Here is a 25,206-nt window from a genome sequence, read left to right on the forward strand (position 1 = left end):
ATGAGCAGTTAATTTCGCTGCATATGTGTTACGGGGGTTTTAAGCACTGGAATGTGTCATGAGTAACTTTATAGTCTGCCTGTATATGTTACTCACCGAATCTGCTCTGAACTCACTGATTCAGCCCATATGGAGCTGTGGCTGTTCCTCGAGACACAAACACTCTGCATGTTTTGATGTTTCTGACTGCACAGCCTTTATATTTGATAGCAGAGATTGATATTTATATCGGCCAAGCTCCAAATGGAAGCTTTGAAGAGTATATTAAACAATGTGCATTGTGTTACTAGCAACTCTTTTTACTCACTCATTTTAAAAAGTGTCTCAGAAGGCATTAGTGCATATATCAAACCACAAAAACTGGTTGAGATAATAGAAGAAATCTGAAGTGAAATACTTTTAGACAAGAGCAGGCATCTGTACAAGCATGTTTCAGTTGCTTATAGTGTAACATGCACATTTTCAGGCTTGTAATGAGAAGAGTTGAGAGGTTTATTAACAAAATCAAAAAGGTTTATAAATGGTTTATAAATTATTATATAAATATATATTTTATGTGTAGTGATATAATGGTTCATAATATAATCGTTTATGTTATTAATATTTGTAAATGATTATTATTATTTTATAAATTACAATATTTTTGGAGTTCAGTATTATCATAGTGCTTTTTTATTTATTTGCCTAATAATATTAACACTAGTATTAATATTATTATTAATAATATTATTATTCATATTTAGCTAATATATAGTAATTGAATAGTTTATATTATTATTTAAATTAAATATTTTTGTAGTTCAGAATTTTCAGTGTTTTCATGTTTTTTTTCAGATTTCGCTAATAATAATATTAACAATGTAAAAATGTATTTTTAATAATTTATAGTTTATATACTATTTAATAATAATTAATATTTTTAATATTTATAATTCTATAAATTAAAATACGGCCGTCATGGTGGCGCAGTGAGTGGCACAATTGTTCGAGTCTCGGCTGGGTCAGTTGCCGTTTCTGTGTGGAGTTTGCATGTTCTCCCCGTGTTGGCGTGGGTTTCCTCCGGGTGCTCCGGTTTCCCCCTCAAGTCCAAAGACATGCGCTATAGGTGAATTGGGTAGGCTAAATTGTCCATAGTGTGTGTGTGTGTGTGAATGAGTGTGTATGGATGTTTCCCTGTGATGGGTTGCGGCTGGATAAAACATGCATAAAACATATGCTGGATAAGTTGGCGGTTCATTCCACAGTTGCGACCCCTGATAAATAAAGGGGCTAAGCCGAAAAGAAAATGAATGAACGCATGAATGAACATATACATACTCACTGGCCACTTTATTAGGTACACCTGTCTAACTGCTTGTTAACACAAATTTCTAATCAGCAAATCACAACAACTCAATGCATTTAGGCATGTAGACATGGTCAAAAAGATCAGCTGTAGTTCAAACAGATCATCAGAATGGGGAAGAAAGGTGACTTTGAACGTGGCATGTGACTTTGAACGTGGCATGGCTGTCAGCTAAGAACAGGAAACTGAGGCTACACTCCGCACAGGCTCACCAAAACTGGACAATAAAATATTGGAAAAATGTTGCCTGGTCTGATGAGTCTCGATTTCTGCTGCAACATTCAGATGATAGGGTCAGAATTTTCATGTCAACACCATGAAAGCATGGACCCATCCTGCCTTGTATATAAGGTTCAGGCTGGTGGTGTAATAGTGTGGGGGATATTTTCTTGACACACCTTGGGCCCATTTGTACCAATTGACCATCTTGTTACCACAGCCTACTTGAGTATTGCTGCTGACCACAGTGTACTCATCTTCTGATGGCTACTTCCAGCAGGAAACCGCGACATGTCATAAAGCACAAATAATCTCAGACTGGTTTCTTGAACATGACAGTGGGTTCGCTGCACTCAAATGGCCTCCATAGCCACCAGATGTCAATCCAATAGAGCACCATTGGGGTGTGGTGGAACGGGAGATTCGCATCATGGATGTGCAGCTGTCAAAGCTGCAGCAACTGTGTGATGCTATCATGTCAATATGGACCAAAATCTCTGAGGAATATTTCCAGTCTCTTGTTGAATCTATGCCATGAAGGATTAAGGCAATTCTGAAGGCAAAAGGGGGTCCAACCTGGTTCTAGTAAGGTGTACCTAATAAAGTGGCCAGTGAGTGTATATTAACAGTATATACAGTATGAAATGTGAAAAAAAAAAAAAGTAAAATGTTTTACTTCACATTTCCAAAATTATTATCAAGCATGGCTAGAGGATGGTTTATGACTATCAGCCGTGGGAATGGGTCTGTCAAAACAAACCTGATCATGCGATTATGTTTATACACCGGCCAATGGTAGATATCTCACTATGATATATAACTGATAATCACTCTGTGCTGCTTCTTTCTATCCTTCATTCACACTTTTCCTCCAGTTGCCGGATGGAGGGATTTACTCAAAGAGCTTGTGTTTCACTGATCAACACCACCATCGTGTTTTCAAAGTATCAGCCTTTATCTCCCAATAATAGAGGCTAAGCTCAGACAGAGGTGGGCCTTTCTAGATCCGTCAGAAAGAAAACAAGGAAAAACCCAGAGCAAAGGAAAAACTGGTTGAAATTCAAGCCGAAAGCTGCTGACAAAACCATTGCCAACATCTGCCCCGAAGCCAACTGCATTTCACTGGATGCTCAGTTTGAATTGAGCTTCAGTAAACCGACACAATGCTATTACGCTAATTCAATTGGATTGTCTGCGTTTAATGGACGTTTTGATGTTTTGCTCTGGGCTTCAAATGATTTCTAGCAGAAAACTCAAAACAGAGATGCTCTCTGGAGTTTTTGTCGGCTTTTGAGGGAAAATATGATGCATTTCTTAACGGCCGAAGCAGTGAAAGATATAAACAGTCTGTGAGAAACAAAAAGTGTATGTGACTAGCGAGAAAGTGAATCACATTTGTTAGATTACTCATTCATGACTAGTGTGGTGTAGGTTGAAAGAGACATTCAAATTAATCTATTTTTAAGATGACAATTATTAGCTCCCCTGTTTCTGTTTAACAGAGAGAAAACTTTTCAACACATTTGTAAACAATAGTTTTAATAGCTGATATCTCATCATTGATTTCGTTTTTTCTTTGCCTTGATGACAGTAAATATTTGACTAGATTTTTTTCAAGACACTTCTATACAGCTTAAAGTGACATTTAAATATGTAACTAGGTTACCTAGGTTATATATGTAACTAGATTATCGAAAAAAAAATAGTTTTATTTAAAAATTTTTATTTAAAATTTAATGGATACTTTAATGTTTTGCTCTCGGCTTCAAATTATTTCTACCAGAAAACTTAAAACAGAAACACTCTCTGGCATTTTTATCAGCATTTGAGTGGGAAAAAATAGCATTTATTAACAGACAAAGCAGAGAAAGATATAAACAATCTGAGAACTTTATAAAACTTTAGTAGTGTTTGTGACTACTAGTGAGGCTGTTTAAGTCAATTGTATTTGTGTTGCTCTTCATCCATAACAAATGTTTTGGTGGTTGAACAAGATATTACAATTAAGCAGTCAAAAGCAATAAACATCATATTTTAAATATGTATGAGAATCTCACACACACACATGCACACGCACACACACACACGCACACGCACACACAGACGTACATGCACATGCACACGCACACGCACACGCACACGCACGCACACACACACACACACTTGAGGGCAAAATTATTATTTTTAAAAAGTTCTCAAATATTTTTTAAGTGCTTTTATTACATTTTTTTTAACATTATAGGATAATAGGATTAAAAAAAATTACTAATTTATTTAGTCTTTGCCATGATGACAGTACATTATATTTTAATAGTCAATTTCCAAGATACTAGTAATCAGCATAAAGTGTAATTCAAAGGCTTGAAAAATCAAAATAGAAAAAAAAGAAAAACTACCTGACAAAAGTCCTGTTGTCCATTCAAGTCTTAGGAATAACAAATAATAACTTGACTTCTAGTTGATCATCTGGTATCAGAAGTGGCTTATATAAAAGGCAAAGGCTTCTAGATTACGCTTATTTTACCAAAACAAAATATGATCATGCCTTGATTTTCATTATTTACTCAGGACAGTAAGAAAACGTTCTTGCGGGTTCATCAAGATTCTTTGGATTTATCTTCAATGCTTCTTCCATTTTACCCCAGACATGCTCAATAATGTTCATGCCTGGTGACTGGGCCGGCCAATCCTGGAGCACCTTGACCTTCTTTGCTTTCAGAAACTTTGATGTGGAGGCTGAAGTATGAGAAGGAGCGCTATCCTGCTTAAAATATTGCCCTCTCCTGTGGTTTGTAATGTAATGGGCAGCACAAATGTCTTGATACCTCAGGCTGTTGATGTTGCCATCCACTCTGCAGATCTCTTGTTTTTCCTTCACCAAACTTGACTGATTTCTGAGAGAATCTTGGGTCCCTGTGGTTTCCAATAGGTCTTCTGCAGTAATTGTGATGAGTGGGATGCAGTTCAACAGATGATTCATCTGAAAAATCTACCTTCTGCCACTTTTCCAAATAATCAACTAGAAGTTTAGTTATTATTTGTTGCTCTTACAACTGGGATCGACGACTTTTGTTGCTTTTATTTAAGCTAAAATAAAAGAAATAAGACTTTCTCCAAAGAACAAATATAATAAGAAATACTGTGAAAATGTCCTTGCTCTTAAAAAAATATATAATTATAATATTTATATATTTCTTCCCTTTCACAAGGAATATATTTTAATATAAAGACCAAAACTGAATAAAGTCAGACGAAGTTTGTCTTTTAATTGCTTTAATTAATTTAATTCTCAAACATTTCCATCACACAGGAACAGACCTAATAATCTTTCCATTTAACTGTACATAAACATGAATGCTGAGGATGCAGACATGTTTGTTTCAGTTTGAGGATAATCTTCATATCCCATTTAAGAGTCTGAGGGTTTGAATCGACTCTGTTTTTCTGACCCGGGTCTCTTTTTTCGCTTTTTCCGTGATTAGGTTAGTGTTGGCGAAACGGGATCTCCATTTGTGGAAGAGTTGAATATTTGGTCAGAAAACAGTGTGCTCAGCTGTGTGTGTGTAGAGTTATAAAGCAGCAGATTTATCTCTGTTCTGTCTGGGTTAATATGTTTGGTAAAGCAACAGCTCTCCCCGTTGATTATTATAATAAACTGAGAACAGAAGCGGGAAGCACATTCTTAAAGGAGCTTAAATAACAAGCTTAGGTCAGAGATCTGCAATAACTAGTGGTAATATAATATGATATGATATGATATGATATGATATATAATTTTATATAATATAATCTAATATAATCTAATATAATATAATATAATATAATTTTATATGATATAATATAATATAATATGATATGATGTGATATGATATAACATAATTTTATATAATATAATATAATATAATATAATATAATATAATATAATATAATATAATATAATATAATATAATATAATATAATATAATATACTCTCAGTAAAAAGGTACATGATGGTACAAATAATGTTCTTCAACATTAATGACTTCAACTGTATATTTACTTTCTGTCATATGAATAAGATATTAATAAGAGTTATTATTAATGACTGAGCATCAATAATAACCCAGCAGCAGCAGATTATCATACTATAATGATTTCTGAAATATCATGTGACACTGAATAGTAAAGAAGTGATTTATTCAGCCTTGAATCCTAGAAATAAATGACATTTTAAAGTATTTTACCATGGAAAATTATTTGAATGATGTTAAATAATATTGCATAATATTATTGTTTTTGTTCCAATATATTTTGTATCAAATAAAGCAACTTAAATGAGCAAATAGACTTCTTTCTAACACATTAACACAATATAATGTTCTCAAACTTTTACTAGAGCATATACAGCTGAAGTCAAAATGATTCGCCCTCCTGTGATTTTTTTCTTTTTCCTTTTTTAAATATTTCCCAAATGATGTTTAATAGAGCAAGGACATTTTCACAGTATTTCCTATAATATTTTTTCTTCTGGAGAAAGTCTTATTTTGGCTAGAATAAAATCTTCATTTTTTTAAAAAACCTTTTTAAGGTCAATATTATTAGCCCAGTTAAGCAATGTTTTTTTCAATTGTCTACAGAACAAATCACTGTTTTATAATGACTTGTCTAATTATTCTAACTTGCCTAATTAACCTAGTTAAGCCTTTAAATTGTCTTTAAGCTGAATACTAGTATCTTAAAAATATCTAGTAAAATACTACGTACTTTCATCATAGCAAAGATAAAATAAATCTAACTTCTTTCCATTAAACTAAAATCAGGTAAAAAATATATATATATGGGGCTAATAATTCAGGAGGGCTCATAATTCTGACTTCAACTATATATTAGAGATAGATGGAATATATTCAGCATGTGTTTGTATTATGTATTATTTTGTGTTCCTTTCATCAGTGAGTGACTGTCTTAAATGATCATTGACTCACGTGGATTGAAGTCCTTCTGTGCCGAAGGGCTGTAACAGATACTGGTGGACAGTTTTATTTCGTAAAGTCCCGGCCAGCTTGATTTTCTTCCGTGAACGATGAAGGTTGATGATATAGATGGTTACAGACCCTCTGACATAATCGTGACTGCAGGAAAGAGGAGAAACCATTAAAAATATGCAAACTTTACAAACTCTAGATCTACGAACTCACATCATCTGATCAAATACAATCTGAAAACAGTGTCGATTGTGATAGTATATTTAAAAGTCTGGGGTCATTAGGCTTCAGATTTTTTATTTATCTTTTTTATTATTCAGCAAGAGTATACTTACATAATTCAATATAACTCTTTAATTCTTCACTATAATATTTATAGAATTCAAAAGCGACACTAAAGACATTTAAAATCTTACAAAATATGTCGCAAAAGACTACTCAATGGAGAACTGTTTCAAACATTATTATAAATATACATTTTATTATTACTGGTTTAACTGGCATCAGTGAATTGATCAATATAACTAGTGCTTGGATTGTAGTTATACTGATTATTGGATAATTTTGAGTAATATAATTTAATGCAACATAACAAAACAAAACGAAAGGAAACGTAATGTAACATTATAATATAATGTTTTAATATAATACAATATAATATAAAATAATATAATATAATATAATATAATATAATATAATATAATATAATATAATATAATATAATATAATATAATATAATATAATATAATATAATATAATATAATATAGGGCGGCGCAGTAGGTAGTGTTGTCGCCTCACAGCAAGAAGGTCGCTAGTTCGAGCCTCGATCAGTTGGTGTTTCTATGTGGAGTTTGCATGTTCTCCCTGCGTTCGCGTGGGTTTCCTCTAGGTGCTCTGGTTTCCCCCACAGTCCAAAGACATGCAGTACAGGTGAATTGGGTAGGCTAAATTGTCCATAGTGTATGTGTGTGAATGAGTGTGTGTGGATGTTTCCCAGAGATGGGTTGCGGCTGGATAATATATTATAATATAATATAATATAATATAATATAATATAATATAATATAATATAATATAATATAATATAATATAATATAATATAATATAATATAATATACAGGGCTTATACACATTTTTACTATAAAAATTCCAGGACTTTTCTATGACTTTTCTAAAGTTTTCAGGTAAATATTCATGACCTGATGTTTCCTGTAATGTCTACGTACACTATGTGAAATGAATTCACGTTTAATCTTTATTGTATTTTTATTTAAAATAGTTTTTAGAAAGTATTTTGCTGTCTGTGTGAAAATATTGTAGAAATGCTGGCTTGTGTTTTCATACGATTTACAAGAATAGTACAAATTAGCTTTTAGAGCTGAAACTGTGAGTTGCTTTTTTTACCCCAAACAGAGAACATCGCATGAAGAGATGAACTGCGCAATTGTATTTAAAATCTCCCCAATATTATCACCTCACACATATTTAAGTAGATAGATTTGTTTGTTTTTCTAAAACTTTTCCAGGCCTGGAAAATGCCTTGTTAAAAATTTCATGACTTTTCCAGGTTTTCATGAACCCTAAATATGATATATCACAAAGGGCAGCGTATGGGTTGGGTGAGTGTGTGAGTGTGTATGGGTGTTTCCCAGTGATGGGTTGCAGCTGGAAAGGCCATCCTCTGCATAAAAGAAATGCTGGATAAGTTGGAGGTTCATTCCGCTGTGGTGACCCCTGATTAATAAAGGGACTAAGCTGAAATGAACAGTAACATAAAAAATAAAGATTGAATATATTCAATCGCTGCTGAAAATGTAGCTCTGCCATCAAAGGAATAAATGGCATTTTTTAAATAAATTCATATAAAAATAAACAGCAGTTTTAACTTGAAATACATTAGAGCATTAAAGTAGAGAAAAACAAAAGAAATCTTCAATACTTCAAACCGTAGCCATCTGAAAGTTTACCATACATTGTTCACGACCATAATCGCCTTGACATGAACAGAAACATTGCGCCTGTTCCCAGAAATCCTTTTACAAGAGACAACGTGTAACATTTTATAGCAGTCCAAACCCAACCGTGATTTAATTTCACTGCACAATAACCGAATTATAAAGCACTGTATATAAGCAAAAGGAGGCCCCAAGACTACGTCATGTAAAAGAGCAGATTGTTTTCATATAGCAACTGTAAAAGCATTAGCTCCCCTCCCAAAAAATTCACAGGGGTAACAAAAAGCTTTACATGTGTGGGACGAGCGTGCTTATGTTATGGTGACTCCTGTTTTTTTCTGTTTTGCGAGGTAAAGAGCAGGCTTTAGGGAATATTAACTGAAGATAAGTATCTGGCCGCATGATTAGGCAAACATGATAAAATTCAATAAGGATTCGAACGTAAAAGGCAAGGAAAACATGACTGTAGTGCATGAAAACCACATGTTGGCTTTTGTCAGATGAGTCTGTTAGTAATCTCCACCAATCGCCAGTGACCCGGTACATGTGCATCTTTACACCTTGGCGCACAGCGAATAGAGTTCATGAGCAAAAAAAACGCATAGAGACAAACCCGAGACTGTGTAATGAAAACATCTCCGGTGTCATGTGATACATATGTGGTGTCTCAGCTTTAATAGACTTTGGTAACTCGGGTAGATATTTTCCAGAAGGGTGCATTAGATCAGACGAGCAGATCGAGAAATGATAAACATTGTCCAAGACTTTGAAACAATGCGCCTCTGCCGGCATTCGCATGGGGAACGTAAACATGGGATCCTTTGTTTGATGTGAGCGAACCGTCCTGGGGAAATGTGGAGTGGAGAAAGCGCTCCGAGCACGGCTGTTTTGTATAAGGGTGTTGTGATGGATTAGTGAAGATACCCAAAGAATATCCATGACTTGTCGGATCGGTCGTTTTAACCACTAATAGATGAAAAACTTGAAAGAGTTCTCGGAGGAATGAGTCCCGAATGTCTGCGAGAAAAAACAACCCACGCCTGGATAATGTCACTGCTGATATTTACGAGCGTCATTTTAATATATAATAATAAAGCTGTTGACATGGAATTAAAACAGATTTTGGTAAAAACCCAAACAATACTAACATAAAAATCTAACAAAACAAAAAAAAATGATGTGTAATAACAATGAAATGACACAAGGAGAAAGTTCTGAACTACTGAAATGTTTTTAATACTTTATATAAAAGGCTTTTTGGTGATGGCAGCTTAAAGACGCCTCTCATATGGAGAATGAAGTCACATGCATTGCTCAAGTGTGAGTTTCTCAACAGAGACTTCAACAGATTGTAAAAATCTTGATGGTTCTGTGGGTCTCGTCTATCAAATCTGATATTTAATTAGTATTTTCTATTGGATTCAAGTCAGGTGATTGGCATGCCCATTCTACAGCTTGATTTTCTTTCTCTGAAAGCATTTGAGAGTTTTATTGGCTGTGTTATGAATCATTGTCTTGCTGAAATGGCCACCCTGGTTTCATCTTCATCATCCTGATAATGTATATGTTGGACTGATGTAGCTAATATTAATTTACAATGGTGAAGGGCAGAGGGTTGCTGAAAAACTGAGAGATTGCAGCTGCTGTCTGGGCTTTCACTGCTTTTCTACACCTCTCTTTCTTCATGTGTTCAATACTTTTTCCCTGTGTGGTTTTATTTTATTACACATAACTTGTAAATTAGATTTGTTTTCTTTGAATATATGGATTTCTTTGGTCATTACCAACATCTGTCAATTGTACGTTTAGAAATACATTTTCTGAAAAAAATGGTGATGTGTTGAATACTTATTTCCCCCACTGTACAGTATATTAATGAAAACACTGTAAAAAATGCTGGGTTCCACACATTCAATTTGTGTTGGGTCAACAAAGAAATCAATTTCATTTATTGGTATTTACAAATTTAAGTGGATAAAAAAAAAATTGTTGCCTCCCCCCCCCAAAAAAGCTGAAGAATTGTGTTGATTCAGCTCAATTTAAATAAGTAGTCTGAACAAACATTATATTTTTTTAAGTGAATAAAAAAAGTTAAACTACTGTGTTTTTCATTTAAAGTACATTTTTTATATTGGGTTAAGTGAAAAATCATGCGTTCTGATTATACCGTTTTAGACACGGTTGTTGTTTTTTATGCACTGATAAAACCAACTCATTCATTCATTTTCTTTTCGGCTTAGTACCTTTATTAATCCGGGGTCTCCACAGTGGAATGTACCGCCAACTTATCCAGCACATGTTTTACACAGCAAATGCCCTTCCAGCTGCAACCCATCTCTGGGAAACATCAATACACACTCATTCACACTCATACAATACGGACAATTTAGCCTACCCAATTTACCTGTACCGCATGTCTTTTGACTGTGGGGGAAAACAGAGCACCCTGAGGAAACCCACGCGTATGCAGGGAGAACATGCAAACTCCACACAGAAACGCCAACTGACCCAGCCGAGGCACGAACCAGTGACCTTCTTGCAGTGAGGCAACAGCACTACCTACTGCGCCACTGCGTCGCCACTAACTGTTATGAGGTAAATATTATTATTATTTAATGTTAAAGTTATATTTTCAGTACACTGAAAAACAATCATTGGATTAAATTCTTTATGGTGCATGGTTGCAAACAACTTATGTAGGCTGAATTTAAACAAACAAATTAAATTTAATAATGCTCAATTTAATTTGTTTGTTTAAATTCAGCCAATATTAATTGTTTGCAACCACAAAAATTGAGTAAATCTAATGAATCATCTAATGAAAAAACTTTAACAATACATAAGTCAGCTATGATTAAAGCTATTTAAAAATGAAGTTCTATATTACGAATTAATTCAAGTTAACAGTACATTATTTATCGGCCATTTCAACCCCTTATAATGGAAAATTTGAAAGTTCTCGCAGGAATGAGTCCCGAATGTCTGTAAAACAAAGCCCCATGTCTAGATAATGTCATTGGTGAAATTTAAGAGCGTCGTTTTAAAATATGATCTAAAAAAATCTTTTACATAATTATTTGTCTGTCAATAGTAAAATCATTGCCACACTGAAAAAAGTGAAACTACTGCTTCTTTCATTTGAAATACATTTTTATATTGGGTTAAGTGAAAAGTTATGGTTTCTAATTATAACCCGTTTCAGACGCAGTTGTTGTTTTTTATGCACTGATAAGAACTATTGATTTGAGGGAAATAGTACAGAAAATATAACTTCTATATTAGTTCTATATTAGTAGTCAATTTTAGTGAGTAAACCTGTGAGTATTGCCTTAAAAGCAAAAGGCTGACTTTATTTAAAAACAACAGTAATAAGTAAACCCGTTGTAACTTGGAACTGTTGACAATTTAATTTTAATAATACTGCTAATTTAGGTAAACTTAAAAACATTAGTAATATTAATTTACTTGCCATGTGACCTCATGAAAAAAAGGTAGTGTTTATGTGCTTTCAGTTTTTATGTATAAAAAATAGTTTTGTTGTTATCATCTTGCGTGACATATGACATTTATGGCCATACTGAAAGCACCAGCAGAGATAGTTTACTTCATTACTGAAAATAAAATAACTAGCAATAGCCAAGACTAATGTTATAAGTATTTATTATAGTTTATTCTTTTTTTTTTTTTTTTATTTTAGAAGAGAAAAAATTAGAGAATTGAGAAAAAATTTAAATAAAAACAAAGAACAAAGCAGTTGTCATATGGGTTACAAAATCAAGTCATAATACATTTGATGTACATTATCACTAATTGTTTACAATGATACTCAGACCATTTTTGCCAGTACTTGTTGCACTTTTAAGATTTTAATCAAATCTTAGGTTAAAAATTTGTCTCTCTATACAGTGTATTTCCTTCACAATTCCTATCCATTGAGCCCTTGTTGGAGGATCAGCCTGAAACCATTTGAGTTATGGCTCTTCTACAACTTACCAAAAGGATTTGAATTAAATATTTGTCAGTAGTTGGAATAATTTCTGGTATTTTCCCAAGGTATAATGTAATAAATGATTAGTCCAATTTTTCTCCAGTTATCTTTTTTATTTCAGTCGCTATTTCATACAAGAAGTCTGTATTTTTGGGCAAGCCCCAAAAACGTGAAAATGGCTAGCCATTGAGGTTCCACATTGTCTTCAACAAGAGTCCAAACTTTCAACATTTGTACGTAATGCAGAAAGTTTAGGAGTTATGAAGAACCTCATCAGATTTTTCCATCTAAACTCTCTCCAAATGATAGTTTATTCTAAAGTACAACTTTACTAGGATTTTGATTTTAAGTCAAACCAAAGTAATTCAATTACTTTATCATCTATAAAAACAGTATTTTACCTTTGGGTATTGTATTTTTTCCCTAAAGCAGAATAAATATTTTGATTAATATTACAATATATATATATTTTTTTCAACCAAGTCAAATCTATAATTTGAGGGTAATTTATGAATTTAGCTGTAAAAATTACATATTTTTTTAAGTTGGTCCACAGCAAGATTCTTTGATTTAAGGTAAAAAATAGTTTAGTACAAAGTGTGAATGTAATTTTTCTCTTGACCACAATAAATGTTTTTGATTAAGTTCAATTAAATTGTATAGTTTGAACCAAAGCTAAATTATACTTTAAGAGAAATAAACAAATTTCCCTGTAACAAATTACAGTAATTTTTAGAGTTGGTACAAATTGTCTTTTATTGTGCACTGGACACGCTAACAAAAGTAATGCATTTAGTGAAAAAACTATAGAGCAGCTGTTTTGGGTTTCATGCCATTTACAGAGATTACTTGTTCGGTTTTGTGGTGGTTTCAGTTTGATGGATAAGACACAGTGTGCTGAGATTTTGAATGTGGCCCAAATCTCTGTCATCCGCACGCCAATGAGGGTCAAAAACGAGTTTTGTAACCGGATCACATCAGCCTACTTTCCAATATCTCCCCATTAAAAAACTAAAGCCTGAAATCCTCTCAAGTAAAAATCAAGACAATAAAAAGTGCAATTTCAGACATTTTATAAATATATGCAGTTTTAATGCCAGAGATTTTAATATGCCAAATCTTAAATAAATACACGTCATTTCCTAAACTGCAGAGTTGGGATTCTACTAACAACTTCTGCAACTTTTACTGGCATTGTCTTCTTGCCAAGGCACTTGAACAGCTACTTTATAGTCCTCCTATTATGCGATCTTAATAAATCCTAATTTCGATTTGGAGGTCTTCTACATAGCTTGCCATGCATTCAAGTAAAAAAACACTTTATTATCTCATTATACACTAAAATAACCATGTTTCCAAAGAGTCTCAATCAGTTTGAAGATTCAATCTTTCTAGGCTCTGCCATTCTGCTCTTATTGGTCAGATAGGCCAGACTTGCAGCTTTTGTCTGAAACAACCTGCACATTATGATATCTGAAAGTATGGCTTCTTTTATAAAAGAGTCATAAACACATTATATAGTATGGATTTAGCGGATTTTCTACATCAATTCAAGTCTCTGAAAAAAAAGAAAGAAAAAATCCCAATTCCTTACTCTAGCACTAAATTCTATGAGTACTAACAGTTCCTTTGTATAATTTGCACTTCATGTGTGTATTGCCTATTCTTGTTGAATCGCTGAATTCCTCCTTGATTGTAAGTCACTTTGGACAAAAGCATCTACAGTAAATGATAGAACATTGGAAGAAGGTGAATAACTCAAACCTCCATTGCAAGCACAGCATGAGCTGGACATCTGTAGACTCTAAAGTGTTGGTAAGCGTTCACTTTGTGTTTCATTTTGAGCACTTATGGTTGTGTAAATTGCATGTACAGTATGTGTATTAGGTGTTATTTAATACCACCTATTATAAGTGGACAGAGAGTGGTTGTTGTTTTTCATGAACTGATAAACTCTTTTAATATGAGGTAAATTAAAAATAACTTCAACATTAAATAAAAGAAGTACTTAAAAATTAAGTTCTATATTAGTTAACTTACTCATCTTATAAAACGTGTGTTCGGGTGTGTTCAGGTGTTTCTTTCAGGGATTACACTTCAAATGGCATTTTATTTTTGCATCCCTTAAGCAGAATTGACTTAAGTGTAAATATTCAAAAACTCATTTTAAGTGTTTTAACCTCTTAAACTGATTTTTATTTCACAAAACCTGGACTTATCTTGACAAACTCTGTTTTATATGCATACATGACCTATCATTAGCAATTCCAAATGTGGTGTGAAAGGGAGCTGAAGGGTTCACTTGTGATATTTATGATAATCTATTCATTAGTTGCATTGAGCACGATTTTTCAGTTTAATGAGACATAAATCAAAAACATAACTGTGTTTTTTAAATAAAATGACAGTACTGTATCTTTAGTATTTAAACTACAGTTAAATAGTTTTAGGTCAGTACAAAATAAAAACTGAAATCTGCAATTATACATTAAAGTGATTAAACAAAATATGTATAGATACAGTTAAAGTCAAAATTATTTAGCCCCCCTTTGATTTTTTTCTTTTTTAAATATTTCCCAAATGAGGTTTCATAGAGCAAGGAAATTTTCACAGTATGTCTGATAATATTTTTTCTTCTGGAGAAAGTCTTATTTGTGTTATTTCGAGTAGAATAAAAGCAGTTTTAAATTTTTAAAATCCATTTTAAGGACAATATTATTAGTCCCTTTAAGCTGTTTTTTTCGATAGTCTACAGAACAAACCATCGTTTAACAATAACTTGCCTAATTACCCTAACCTGCCTAGTTAACCTAATTAACCTAGTTAAGCCTTTAAAAGTCACTTTAAGCTGTGTAGAAGTGTCTTGAAAAATATCTAGTGAAATATTATTTACTGTCATCATGGAAAAAAATGGAAAAAAAATTGTCTCCGTTAAACAGAAATTGGGGAAAAAAATAAACAGGGTGGCTAATAATATATATATATATATATATATATATATATATATATATATATATATATATATATATATATATATATATATATATATATATATATATATATATATATATGTATATAAAAAAATATATATATATATTTTGTATAAATAATTTTGTTTGTTTTTTTGAGCATAAGCAATTCTTCAAAAATCAATACAAATGCCTTAACTAAAAAATATACACTACACACAGATTAACTTTACTTAAGATTCTGATCCCTTAAGATCATAGAACAAAACAAAAGTTTGAGTTTAGGAAACTAAACCACTCACTCATCAAATTGATTTGCCTTGCTGGCTAAAATTAATTATGTTACTTTAAGAAAGCAAGTAAGACTTGGAAAAAATATATAGAGAAATTAGAAGGAGCTGTAGTTATTTCCCACAACACTGTTTTCATAACATTTCTCTTTGGACAAACGTATTTGTACTGGAGCCTAGATCCTGAAGCCAGAGGTCTGTATGAGCGCTGACAAAGATTTTTACAGTTCAATAATTTTGGGTCAGAAAAAATCTGTAATTATACATTCAATTGATAAAAACAAATTGCACATTTTGTTATACTATACTGCATGCATGTATGTATATGTGTATATAAGTATTAATAATAAGAATATTAATGATTATATATTAATTATATTATAACTGAATAATAATATTAATTATTATTTAAAGAAAAAATACATTAAAACTGTTATTTTAACTGATTTCTGTTTTACAACTTTGTTAAGCAAAAGAGATTCTTCAAAAATCAATAAAAACTCTTTAGCTGTATTTAAAAATATGCACTAAAAATAAAGCCATGCTTTTATTAACTGTACTTACATTTCGAAACAGAGGAACAACAGTAATGATAAGAATACAAAGTAAACTACTCTATTCACTTATCAAATTCATAGTCTTATCGTCATCGCAAATTCATCAAAAAACAGTCAAACTACCTTTTCCCCCAAGTTCATAACATTTGTGTTCAGACCAAAGTGTGTCCAGGAGCCTGAACCGTGAAGCCAGAGGCCTGTATGAGCACTGAAACTGAGCTGAGACACAGGGATCTGTAGAGCGTAAACCTACACTGCTGCTGAAAGTCCCGCTCACATCATTCTGGGGTAATAGATAATCATCAAAGGGAAGGATGGCACTTTTTATCTGCTCTGGTACAGACCTTCCTATTGTCCCGCAGCTCAGCCTGAGCCTCTGGTGTCTCTCAGCGCCTCTCGCACCGCAGAAAGAGACTCCGCACGCTTGACAATTGATACTTGTTAAATTTTATGGGCTCTCACTCTGAAAGAGTGGCTGTCTGGACTCTGTAATTTATGTGTTTGAGAACGAGCAGGTAAGCCTTAAAATCCTCACCACGGCTATGTGCTCAGATGATGGCTGTCTGTGTGGATAACATGAAAAAAAAAAAAAAACACACACACTCAATCTTTTTACGGTCCTACAGTAATATACCTAACATCTGCAAGCAACCCATTCTACCTAGATGCTAAGTCATCATGGAGATTATGCTGACTTCTAAGAAAATATTTCTGGAGCCAATTTGCACATTGGGCAATCAAGACGTTGCATTAAAATTGTTGATTGTAGAAAATTAAATTACAGCGGTTTCATGCTCTCTGCATGCGCTATTATTCCACCACAATAAACACCGCGGTCAGCACACACCATGTTTATCTCTAATTGAATTGAAGCTGTATTAAATGTAGCCTGGGTTATATTTGAATTGTTTTGTTCATGGCTCTCAAGGACACACATTAACTACTGTTCAAAAAAGTAGAAGTCAGCAATTTCACGTTTTCCACAAAATATGAAGTACCATTTTGGTTGATGTTGACGATGATAATAATCCGAAATGTTTGTTGAGAATATTAGATCAAGTTCTAAAGGATCATGTGACATCAGAGACTGGAGTAATGCTTCTCAATATAATAAATTGTCCTTTAAAATATATTAAAACATAATTTTCTAATAGAATTTCACCATATTTTTATTTTTTTACCACATTTCTATTATAAATGCAGCTTGGGCAAGCATGCTGTACGAGATTTCTTTCACAAATATTTTTCTAACTATCCAGTAACGCTTTTTAATCACTATGAATCATTTTTTTTAAGCATTAGCATATAGTTATTTCATTATTATGCATTAACTACATTAGATGTTAGTAAGCAGTTTGTAAATACATCTACAAATGCTCTATTCTTGACTTAAACACACATGTAAAATGCGCTTAATGATTGTGTTTTCATACTTTGTTAATGATTCATTCTTCATTGCTAAATTAAGTCTTGCATTATTTACAAACCAGTTATTTAAGAATAGTTGCTGGTTTTTAAGATTTTCAGAATGCAAAAGTAAATGATTAATAGGGACGTCGGCTGTGGTGTTAAAAACGGTAAAATCGCTGTAATTCATTACAAACATGCACCGTTTTAAAAACGTTTTAAACTTGTAAACCTGATCACATTTGATGAGGACTGATGATCACAGAGAGCTGAACAGATCTTTTAATCCCGGTTGCTTTGCGCATGACCTGTCTTGTAGATATGATTATACACATTACTATGGAGACATGTTAATACTGCTGTCAATACGGCTGTCAATCAATTCAGTGGGTGGGAAAACCACACTGCTATGTTAAGTTGCGGTGGGCCTCAAAATGGGAGGGATTTGGATCCTATTTTAACGTCAGGAAATTAAAAAAAAGAGACTTAATGTGTTTCTATTACCCCAATATGACTGTGGACACACTTTACCTACACACAGTTCTGTCCAAACAGCTTCAAAAAGATAATTTTCATCATAGGAGCCCTTTAATTAATTTTGTACTAATTATATTAGAATATAATATTAACATGAACTATTATTTACATCAATAATACACCAAAACCGTTATTTTAACAAATTTCTGTTTTACAACTTTGTTGAGCACAAATATACATAAAATATACATTATTTAAAAATATTCACTAACAATAAAGCCATGCTTTTATTAATTGTACTTACATTTCTAAACAGTGTAACCAACAGTAATAATAATAAAATAATAATAACAATAATAATAATAAAATAATAATAATGAGGATTATAATAATATTGATATTATTATTAATAATAATAATAATAATAAAAATAATAATAAAAATAATAATCACAATAATAATAAATATAATAATCACAATAATAATAAATATAATAATATAATAATAATAATAATAATAATAATAATAATAATACAAATAATAATAATAATAACAATAATAATAATACATATACATATAATAATAATAATACATATAATAATAATAATAATAATAATAATAATAATAATACAAATAATAATAATAATAATACATATACATATAATAATAATAATAATAATAATAATAATAATAATAATAATAATAATAATAATACATATAATAATAATAATAATAATAATAATAATAATAATAATAATAATAATAATAATAATACAAATAATAATAATAATAATAATAATAATAATAATGCATATTATAATAATAATAATAATACATATAATAATAATAATACATATAATAATACATATAATAATACATATAATAATACATATAATAATAATAATAATAATGTACACACGGTCATGTTGAGACACAGGTATTCATTTCTTTTAGCTATATGTTATCTTAACACTCTCAAAATAACGATGGTAACCATTAGTTTGCATTTTATAAATCACAGTTCCAGCTTCATTTTTTTAAGATACCAATGCTGGGTAACACTTTAGAATAATGGTTCATTAGTTAAAGTTAGCTCATGTATTTACTAATATTAACTAAGTATGAATAATCTTGTAAAGCATTTATTAATCATAGTTTAACAATAACTAAAGCATTTTTAAAATCCAAAGATGTGCTTGTTAATATTAGTTAATGCACCGTGAATTAGCATGAACTAAGGTTAGTTAACTTAAATAACATTAGCTAATGTTACCAAAGCTGAATAAATACTGTAATAAATGTATTACTAATTGTTTGTTCATCTTAACAAATACACTAACAAACATTAACTAATGGACCATTACTTTAAAGTGTTACCCAAAGCTGTTTACAATATTTGGAGCAGAGCTGACATATTGGGAAGAATTACACTTACTTGTGAAAGCTGGTGCAGTGGGCATATATGCGGAGTTTGTCCCGGATGACCCGTCCAGGACGAGGTTTTCTCTGGAGACCTGCGACGTGCACCGCCAGCACCCTCGGGCCCACCAGATGTTTAAAGAGCAGAGATACCCAATAATCCTACAAAGCCAACACACAAAACACATGTCAGAAAATAGAAAAGCATAGCTGGAATCTGGCCATGTCAACACGCATGTTAGGTCAAGCCTTTCTTCCACAACCTCTGCACAAGAAACATGATTCATGCAAGATGATTTTGGTTTAAATACACTGGACACATGTGGCATTTCTTCGTCAGCAGGAATCAATGAAATCCAGCCACCGTCTATCTATCAAAGGAGATTCAATTTTACTGAAATAGCTGTAGAAAACTCTAGTGTACGGAGCAAAGTGGTAAGCATAATGCAAGTATCTCATATCTGCCTTCACTACAGGAAGAACGACTCTTCTTTTTTTCTTTTCAGAGATAGAAAAAACTGCACACATGCTTTGGCTTTTTTATTGAGAGAGACGTTTTCTTGGATGCTCGAATAGAGAAATATAAGCATAGCCTTTCTTTGGAAGCCTTTCCTGTTAAAAACAGAGAAACAACAAAGCAAAAAAATAAAAAAAAGTCTGACCATAAAGAATGAAATGGTTGATAGAAATGAGGGCTACACACAATATTTTAGTGTTTCTGCTTGTTTTATGAAGGTAAAAAGTTTAAAAGACCAAGTTTGAGAGTTTTAAGGCTAAGTCAAATAAATGTATCATTTTAAAAGAACACAGTGGTCTCTATTTTTAATATTTAGGCACAAAGTGTAAAGCGCATGATGCAAAAGCATTAAAGGAGTGTCTGAATCCACTTTTGCTATTTTTAAAGATGGAAAAATGCGCCCTGGTGCATGGTCTGACAGGGTTGTGCTTATTCTCTTAATGAGTTATGGGTGTGTTTTGAGCATAACGTGCATTAAATCAATCAGTCTCATCTCCCAATCCCCTTTGAGAGTCAGGTGGACTTTGTAAGTGGAAAAACTGAACATTTTACTAGCGAGAAAACAATTAAACAAACCATCTGCAGTGAGGACAAAGAAAGAGCCTCCTCAATTCGGCCTCTTTACTTTCTCTTTACTTTACTTTTACTCTTTACTTTACTCCTTTCATGGACAAGGAAACTGTGTTGTACACACTCCACTGAAGACATCCATTAGCCTTCATATTAAATTTCATTTGTTAAGCGCAAAGATTTGTTTCAAAACTATTTCTGAATTCAGTTCTAATTTCCAGCAAACGAATAAATACACAATAATAACAACGTGAGGTCAAACAACTGAGTTGTATCCAAACACACGCAAATAAATTATACAAATGCAAATTGAAAAAGCCCACCCCTGAGGTGAAGAAGGCATAGAGGCAGTGGTTTTTATATTTATCTAGAAAATAATATTATTTGTAACATTTTAATCCTTTTTTTCATATGTAAAGATATTTGTGTATTGCTGTACATCCTCTGTGTTTTAAGCAATGTGTAAACGTTTGGACCTGTATAGGCACATAACTGATTTGTTATTTAAACAAAATTAGGGTTGCGCTGGTCTAAAAATAGCAACAAATCGTGCCATGCACGTCTTGCGCCTTATTGCGTCGAGTGTATAGGGCACAATACGTCAGTATGTTCAATAAATGTAAATATAAAAGAAGCACACAATGAGTCCATTACTTAAAAAAAATAAATAAAGGAAATAACTTTACAAAAATGTTCCATTAATTAAAGTTGCTCTCATGAACAAACAATGCTTTCTTGCAATATTCATTCATCCTTGTTAACAAAAATACAGTAATTCAGTTACAGTGCATTGACAAATTTTTACAAACACAGCTGGGTATTCTAATAATGCATTATTTTATGATCAAATTAAAACATGATTTATAAATGCTGTACAAGTATGTTCATTCTTCATGTCAGTAAATACTAAAAATAAAGGTACAAAACCTGTCACTGGGGCGGTACCTTTTCAAAAGGTACCTTTTTGTTCCTAACTTGTCCTAAAGGTGCATATTAATACCTAAAAATGTACAAATCTGTACCTCATAGAACCTTAAAGGTACAAATGTGAACCTTAAATGTACAAAAGTGTACATTAAATGTACTGATGTGCATCTGTAAAGTACAAAAGTGTATATTTTGAAAAGGTACCACACCAGTGACAGCTTTTGTACCTCAATTTCTGAGAGTGTATTATCTAAACACATTATTTAAATATTTTAAAATCAAAATACATTAACATGGGAAGCAAAACTACAGAAATATGAAGTCTCGTTTGATCAAAAATTGGCAAATGTATAATAAAAATATAAACACTTGATTTAAAATGAAAACTTCTGTCCATGAACTAAAACACAACCACAAAAATGTTACTTTTATACTGTGACAGACATTTACATTGGTTCACACTTTTGTTATACTTCTTAAAGGGGACCTATTATGCCTCTTTTCAAGTAAATTAAGTCTCTGATGACCCTAGAGTGTGTATGTGATTTTCAGCTCAAAATACCACACAAATAATGCTTTAGAACTCTTTGAAACTGCCCCTTCTAAGCTTTAATCCAAATTGTGCCATTTTGGTGACTATCGCTTTAAATTCACATGAGATTGTGCTCTTTTTAAAGAGGGCGTAGCTACAAATGCCTATGTGTCAGCATAGTGGCAGATTCAAAAACAAGACTAAAGTCCTTTGCTAATGATGTGGTCACACTAGAGTTTAAGCATGCAAAATTCTGTGGTATGGCGTTGTGAAAAGGGGCAGGATTAAACAAGATGATTAGACAATTAAAAAAGCGAGCGATTGGTCCGAGCGATATTTTACAATTCTGTCCAGAGAGGTTATGTTTTGATTTTCCATTGGTCTCATAATTGATTTAGCAAGCTTGAACTTTGCAACGCAGCAAACTGCGAAACTTGTGAAATGAGTGAAACTTGTGAACTTCCCGTGTGTATGAATGGAAGTTTATGGGGCAAAAAGTCGTCACTAATAGGCAGGGCTTTCCGCCTCTGATGACATGTACTGTACAAGGGGAGAATGTCAATCAAAGTGTTTCTGCAGACAGTTTTAACATTATGATTTAACATATAATATTGAACAATGCGATTATAAAAAAAAAATAACATTTTTACAGTTAAAAGCTTGTTATATTTAAACACTGTTGCCACCCAACAGATTAAACCCTTTATAAAAGTGATTTTTGAATAATTGGTACCCTTTAAGACTCGATTTCTTCATTCTGAATCTCAAGTAAATGCATTTGGATTTAAGTATGTTTTTTTTATTTATTTGCATGTTAAGATTATTTTAATAAAATAATCACATTTCCAGTTTAAATGCCTTTTGATATTCAATCTTTTACATGCAAACATCATCATGGAGCAAAAAAAGCATTTAAACAAAAAAAAAAAAGACTCATTTTGGTGCATTTAATGCCATTATTCTATTGAAAACTTTTTTTTAACTAAAGACTGCTCTGATTTAGGGCATTTTAAGACCTAAGATAGCAAAAGAGCAACTCCTGAAATTTTTTCAAAGATTTTTTTTTTTACTTTCACCTTGAAGCTAAGACCAAAAAAATGTTCAATCATGATTGTACAAACAAACCAAACAGAAAAAGATGCATACTGTCGACTTACTAAAGCTTACTAATATTATTAAAAAGTAAATGTGTAACCCACAATCTGATTATAAAATAATAATAAATTAAAATATATGTTCATTATGCTAGATAATATGAGTACATTTATTCTATTGTGACCCCATAAAACTATAACCACATTACATTTACTACACCAAACTAAATGTACCAGAGAACTACATGAGTATCTACATTTTGCACAGAACAGAGCAACTGCTACCTGAATTTCACATACATGACTATAACAGGTCTCTCCTAATACCTCTCATCATTCCCTAAATTCAACACCTAATTGAACTGTTTCAAAGCAACATGTGTGCATCAGGAAGTTCCCATGCAATCCTGCATATGGCAGCATTTAAAGGCTTCTTTTCCAGGGAAACTTTAACTTAATTTGCTCCGGCAGTGTACATTGTGCAGCATCTGCTATAGGCTATAGTGGGAAAAAAGAGACTGGGGATGGGTGGGTCTCTTTCCACTGCATTTAAAGGGAAAAAAAGCCAGCATCTTAGAAATTTTGAAACATAATGTAAATCTCAAATATTTTTATATAATACTGAAATAATAATAATACTGAAAACATTTTTTAAAAAGATTTTTTGGAGACTGAAACAAAGCAACTCAAAATGGGCAAAACATAAATGTAAAAATCTCAACATTTTCAAAACATTACTTTAAAAGTAATGCTAGGCTCAAACCCAGAAAGATGTAAGTATTCGCATAAGTAGATCATATTCAAAATCAATTGAAATGCAAAAATACAGGCGAATTTATTATCACGTTGCATGAGGTGGAAAACATCCATCTATAATCTAGTCCAATTTAAACCAAATATCAAATCCTCTGACTTATTCCTGAATTTCAGTGATTAAAAAGCTGAATTTTCATGACCTATAATGAATGTAACAACAGGCCAATATTGTGGTTTGCATAATATTAAAATGGTATTAGTCACTATATACCCGACAAACACAGAAACAGTTACTTCCCTCAGGTAATCCACCTCATGAACACTTTATTGCAGTAATTGTGAAATAAACATCACTACTTTGTATATACAGTTGAAGTCAGAATTATTAGCCCTCCCTGAATTATCAGCCCCCCTGTTTATTTTTTCCCCAATTTCTGTTTAATGGAGAGAAGATTTTTTTCAACACATTTCTAAACATAATGGTTTTAATAACTCCTTTCTAATAACTGATTTATTTTATCTTTGCCATGATGACAGTAAGTAATATTTTACTAGATGTTTTTCAAGACATTTCTATACAGCTTAAAGTGACATTTAAAGGCTTAACTAGGTTAATTAGGTTAACTAGGCAGGTTAGGGTAATTAGGCAAGTTATTGTATTAAAGTGGTTTGTTCTGTAGACAGTCGAAAAAAAATTGACCAAAAGGGGCTTATAATTTTGACCTTAAAAATAGTTCATAAAAATTTTTAAACAGCTTTTATTCTAGCCGAAATAAAACAAATAAGGCTTTCTCTAGAAGAAAAAATATTATCATACATATTGTGAAAATTTCCATGCTCTGATAAACATCATTTGGGAAATATTTAAGAAAGAAAAAACTAATTCAAAGGGGGCTAATAATTCTGACTTAAGCTGTACATATACAGTTGAAGTCAGAATTATTAGCCCCCCTGTTTATTTTTTTCCCCAATTTCTGTTTAACAGAGAGAAGGTTTTCTCAACACATTTCTAAACATAATAGATTTAATAACTCATTTCTAATAACTGATTTCTTTTATCTTTGCCATGATGACAGTAAATAATATTTGACTAGATATTTTTCAAGACACTTCTACACAGCTTAAAGTGACATTTAAAGGCTTAACTAGGTTAATTAGGGGGGCTTCTAATTCTGACTTCAACTGTACACTTATTTACTTAAAAATATAATTTATTTAA

The 25,206-nt window shown here is 32.0% G+C and overlaps 1 protein-coding gene across 1 annotated transcript in view; it reads right to left on the reverse strand.

Moving 5' to 3' along the window:
• The window catches only part of hpse2 (heparanase 2), a 157,854-nt gene that overhangs the window by 7,670 nt on the left and 124,978 nt on the right, over window positions 1-25,206 (reverse strand). The window contains exons 10-11 of the mRNA XM_056470240.1: window positions 19,608-19,753; window positions 6,529-6,675 (exon numbers count right to left, since the gene is read on the reverse strand). Of these exons, the coding sequence (XP_056326215.1) occupies window positions 6,529-6,675; window positions 19,608-19,753 (293 nt within the window). The remainder of the gene's footprint in view (window positions 1-6,528; window positions 6,676-19,607; window positions 19,754-25,206) is intronic.

Source organism: Danio aesculapii, chromosome 13, assembly GCF_903798145.1.
Source record: "Danio aesculapii chromosome 13, fDanAes4.1, whole genome shotgun sequence".
NCBI lineage: Eukaryota > Metazoa > Chordata > Actinopteri > Cypriniformes > Danionidae > Danio > Danio aesculapii.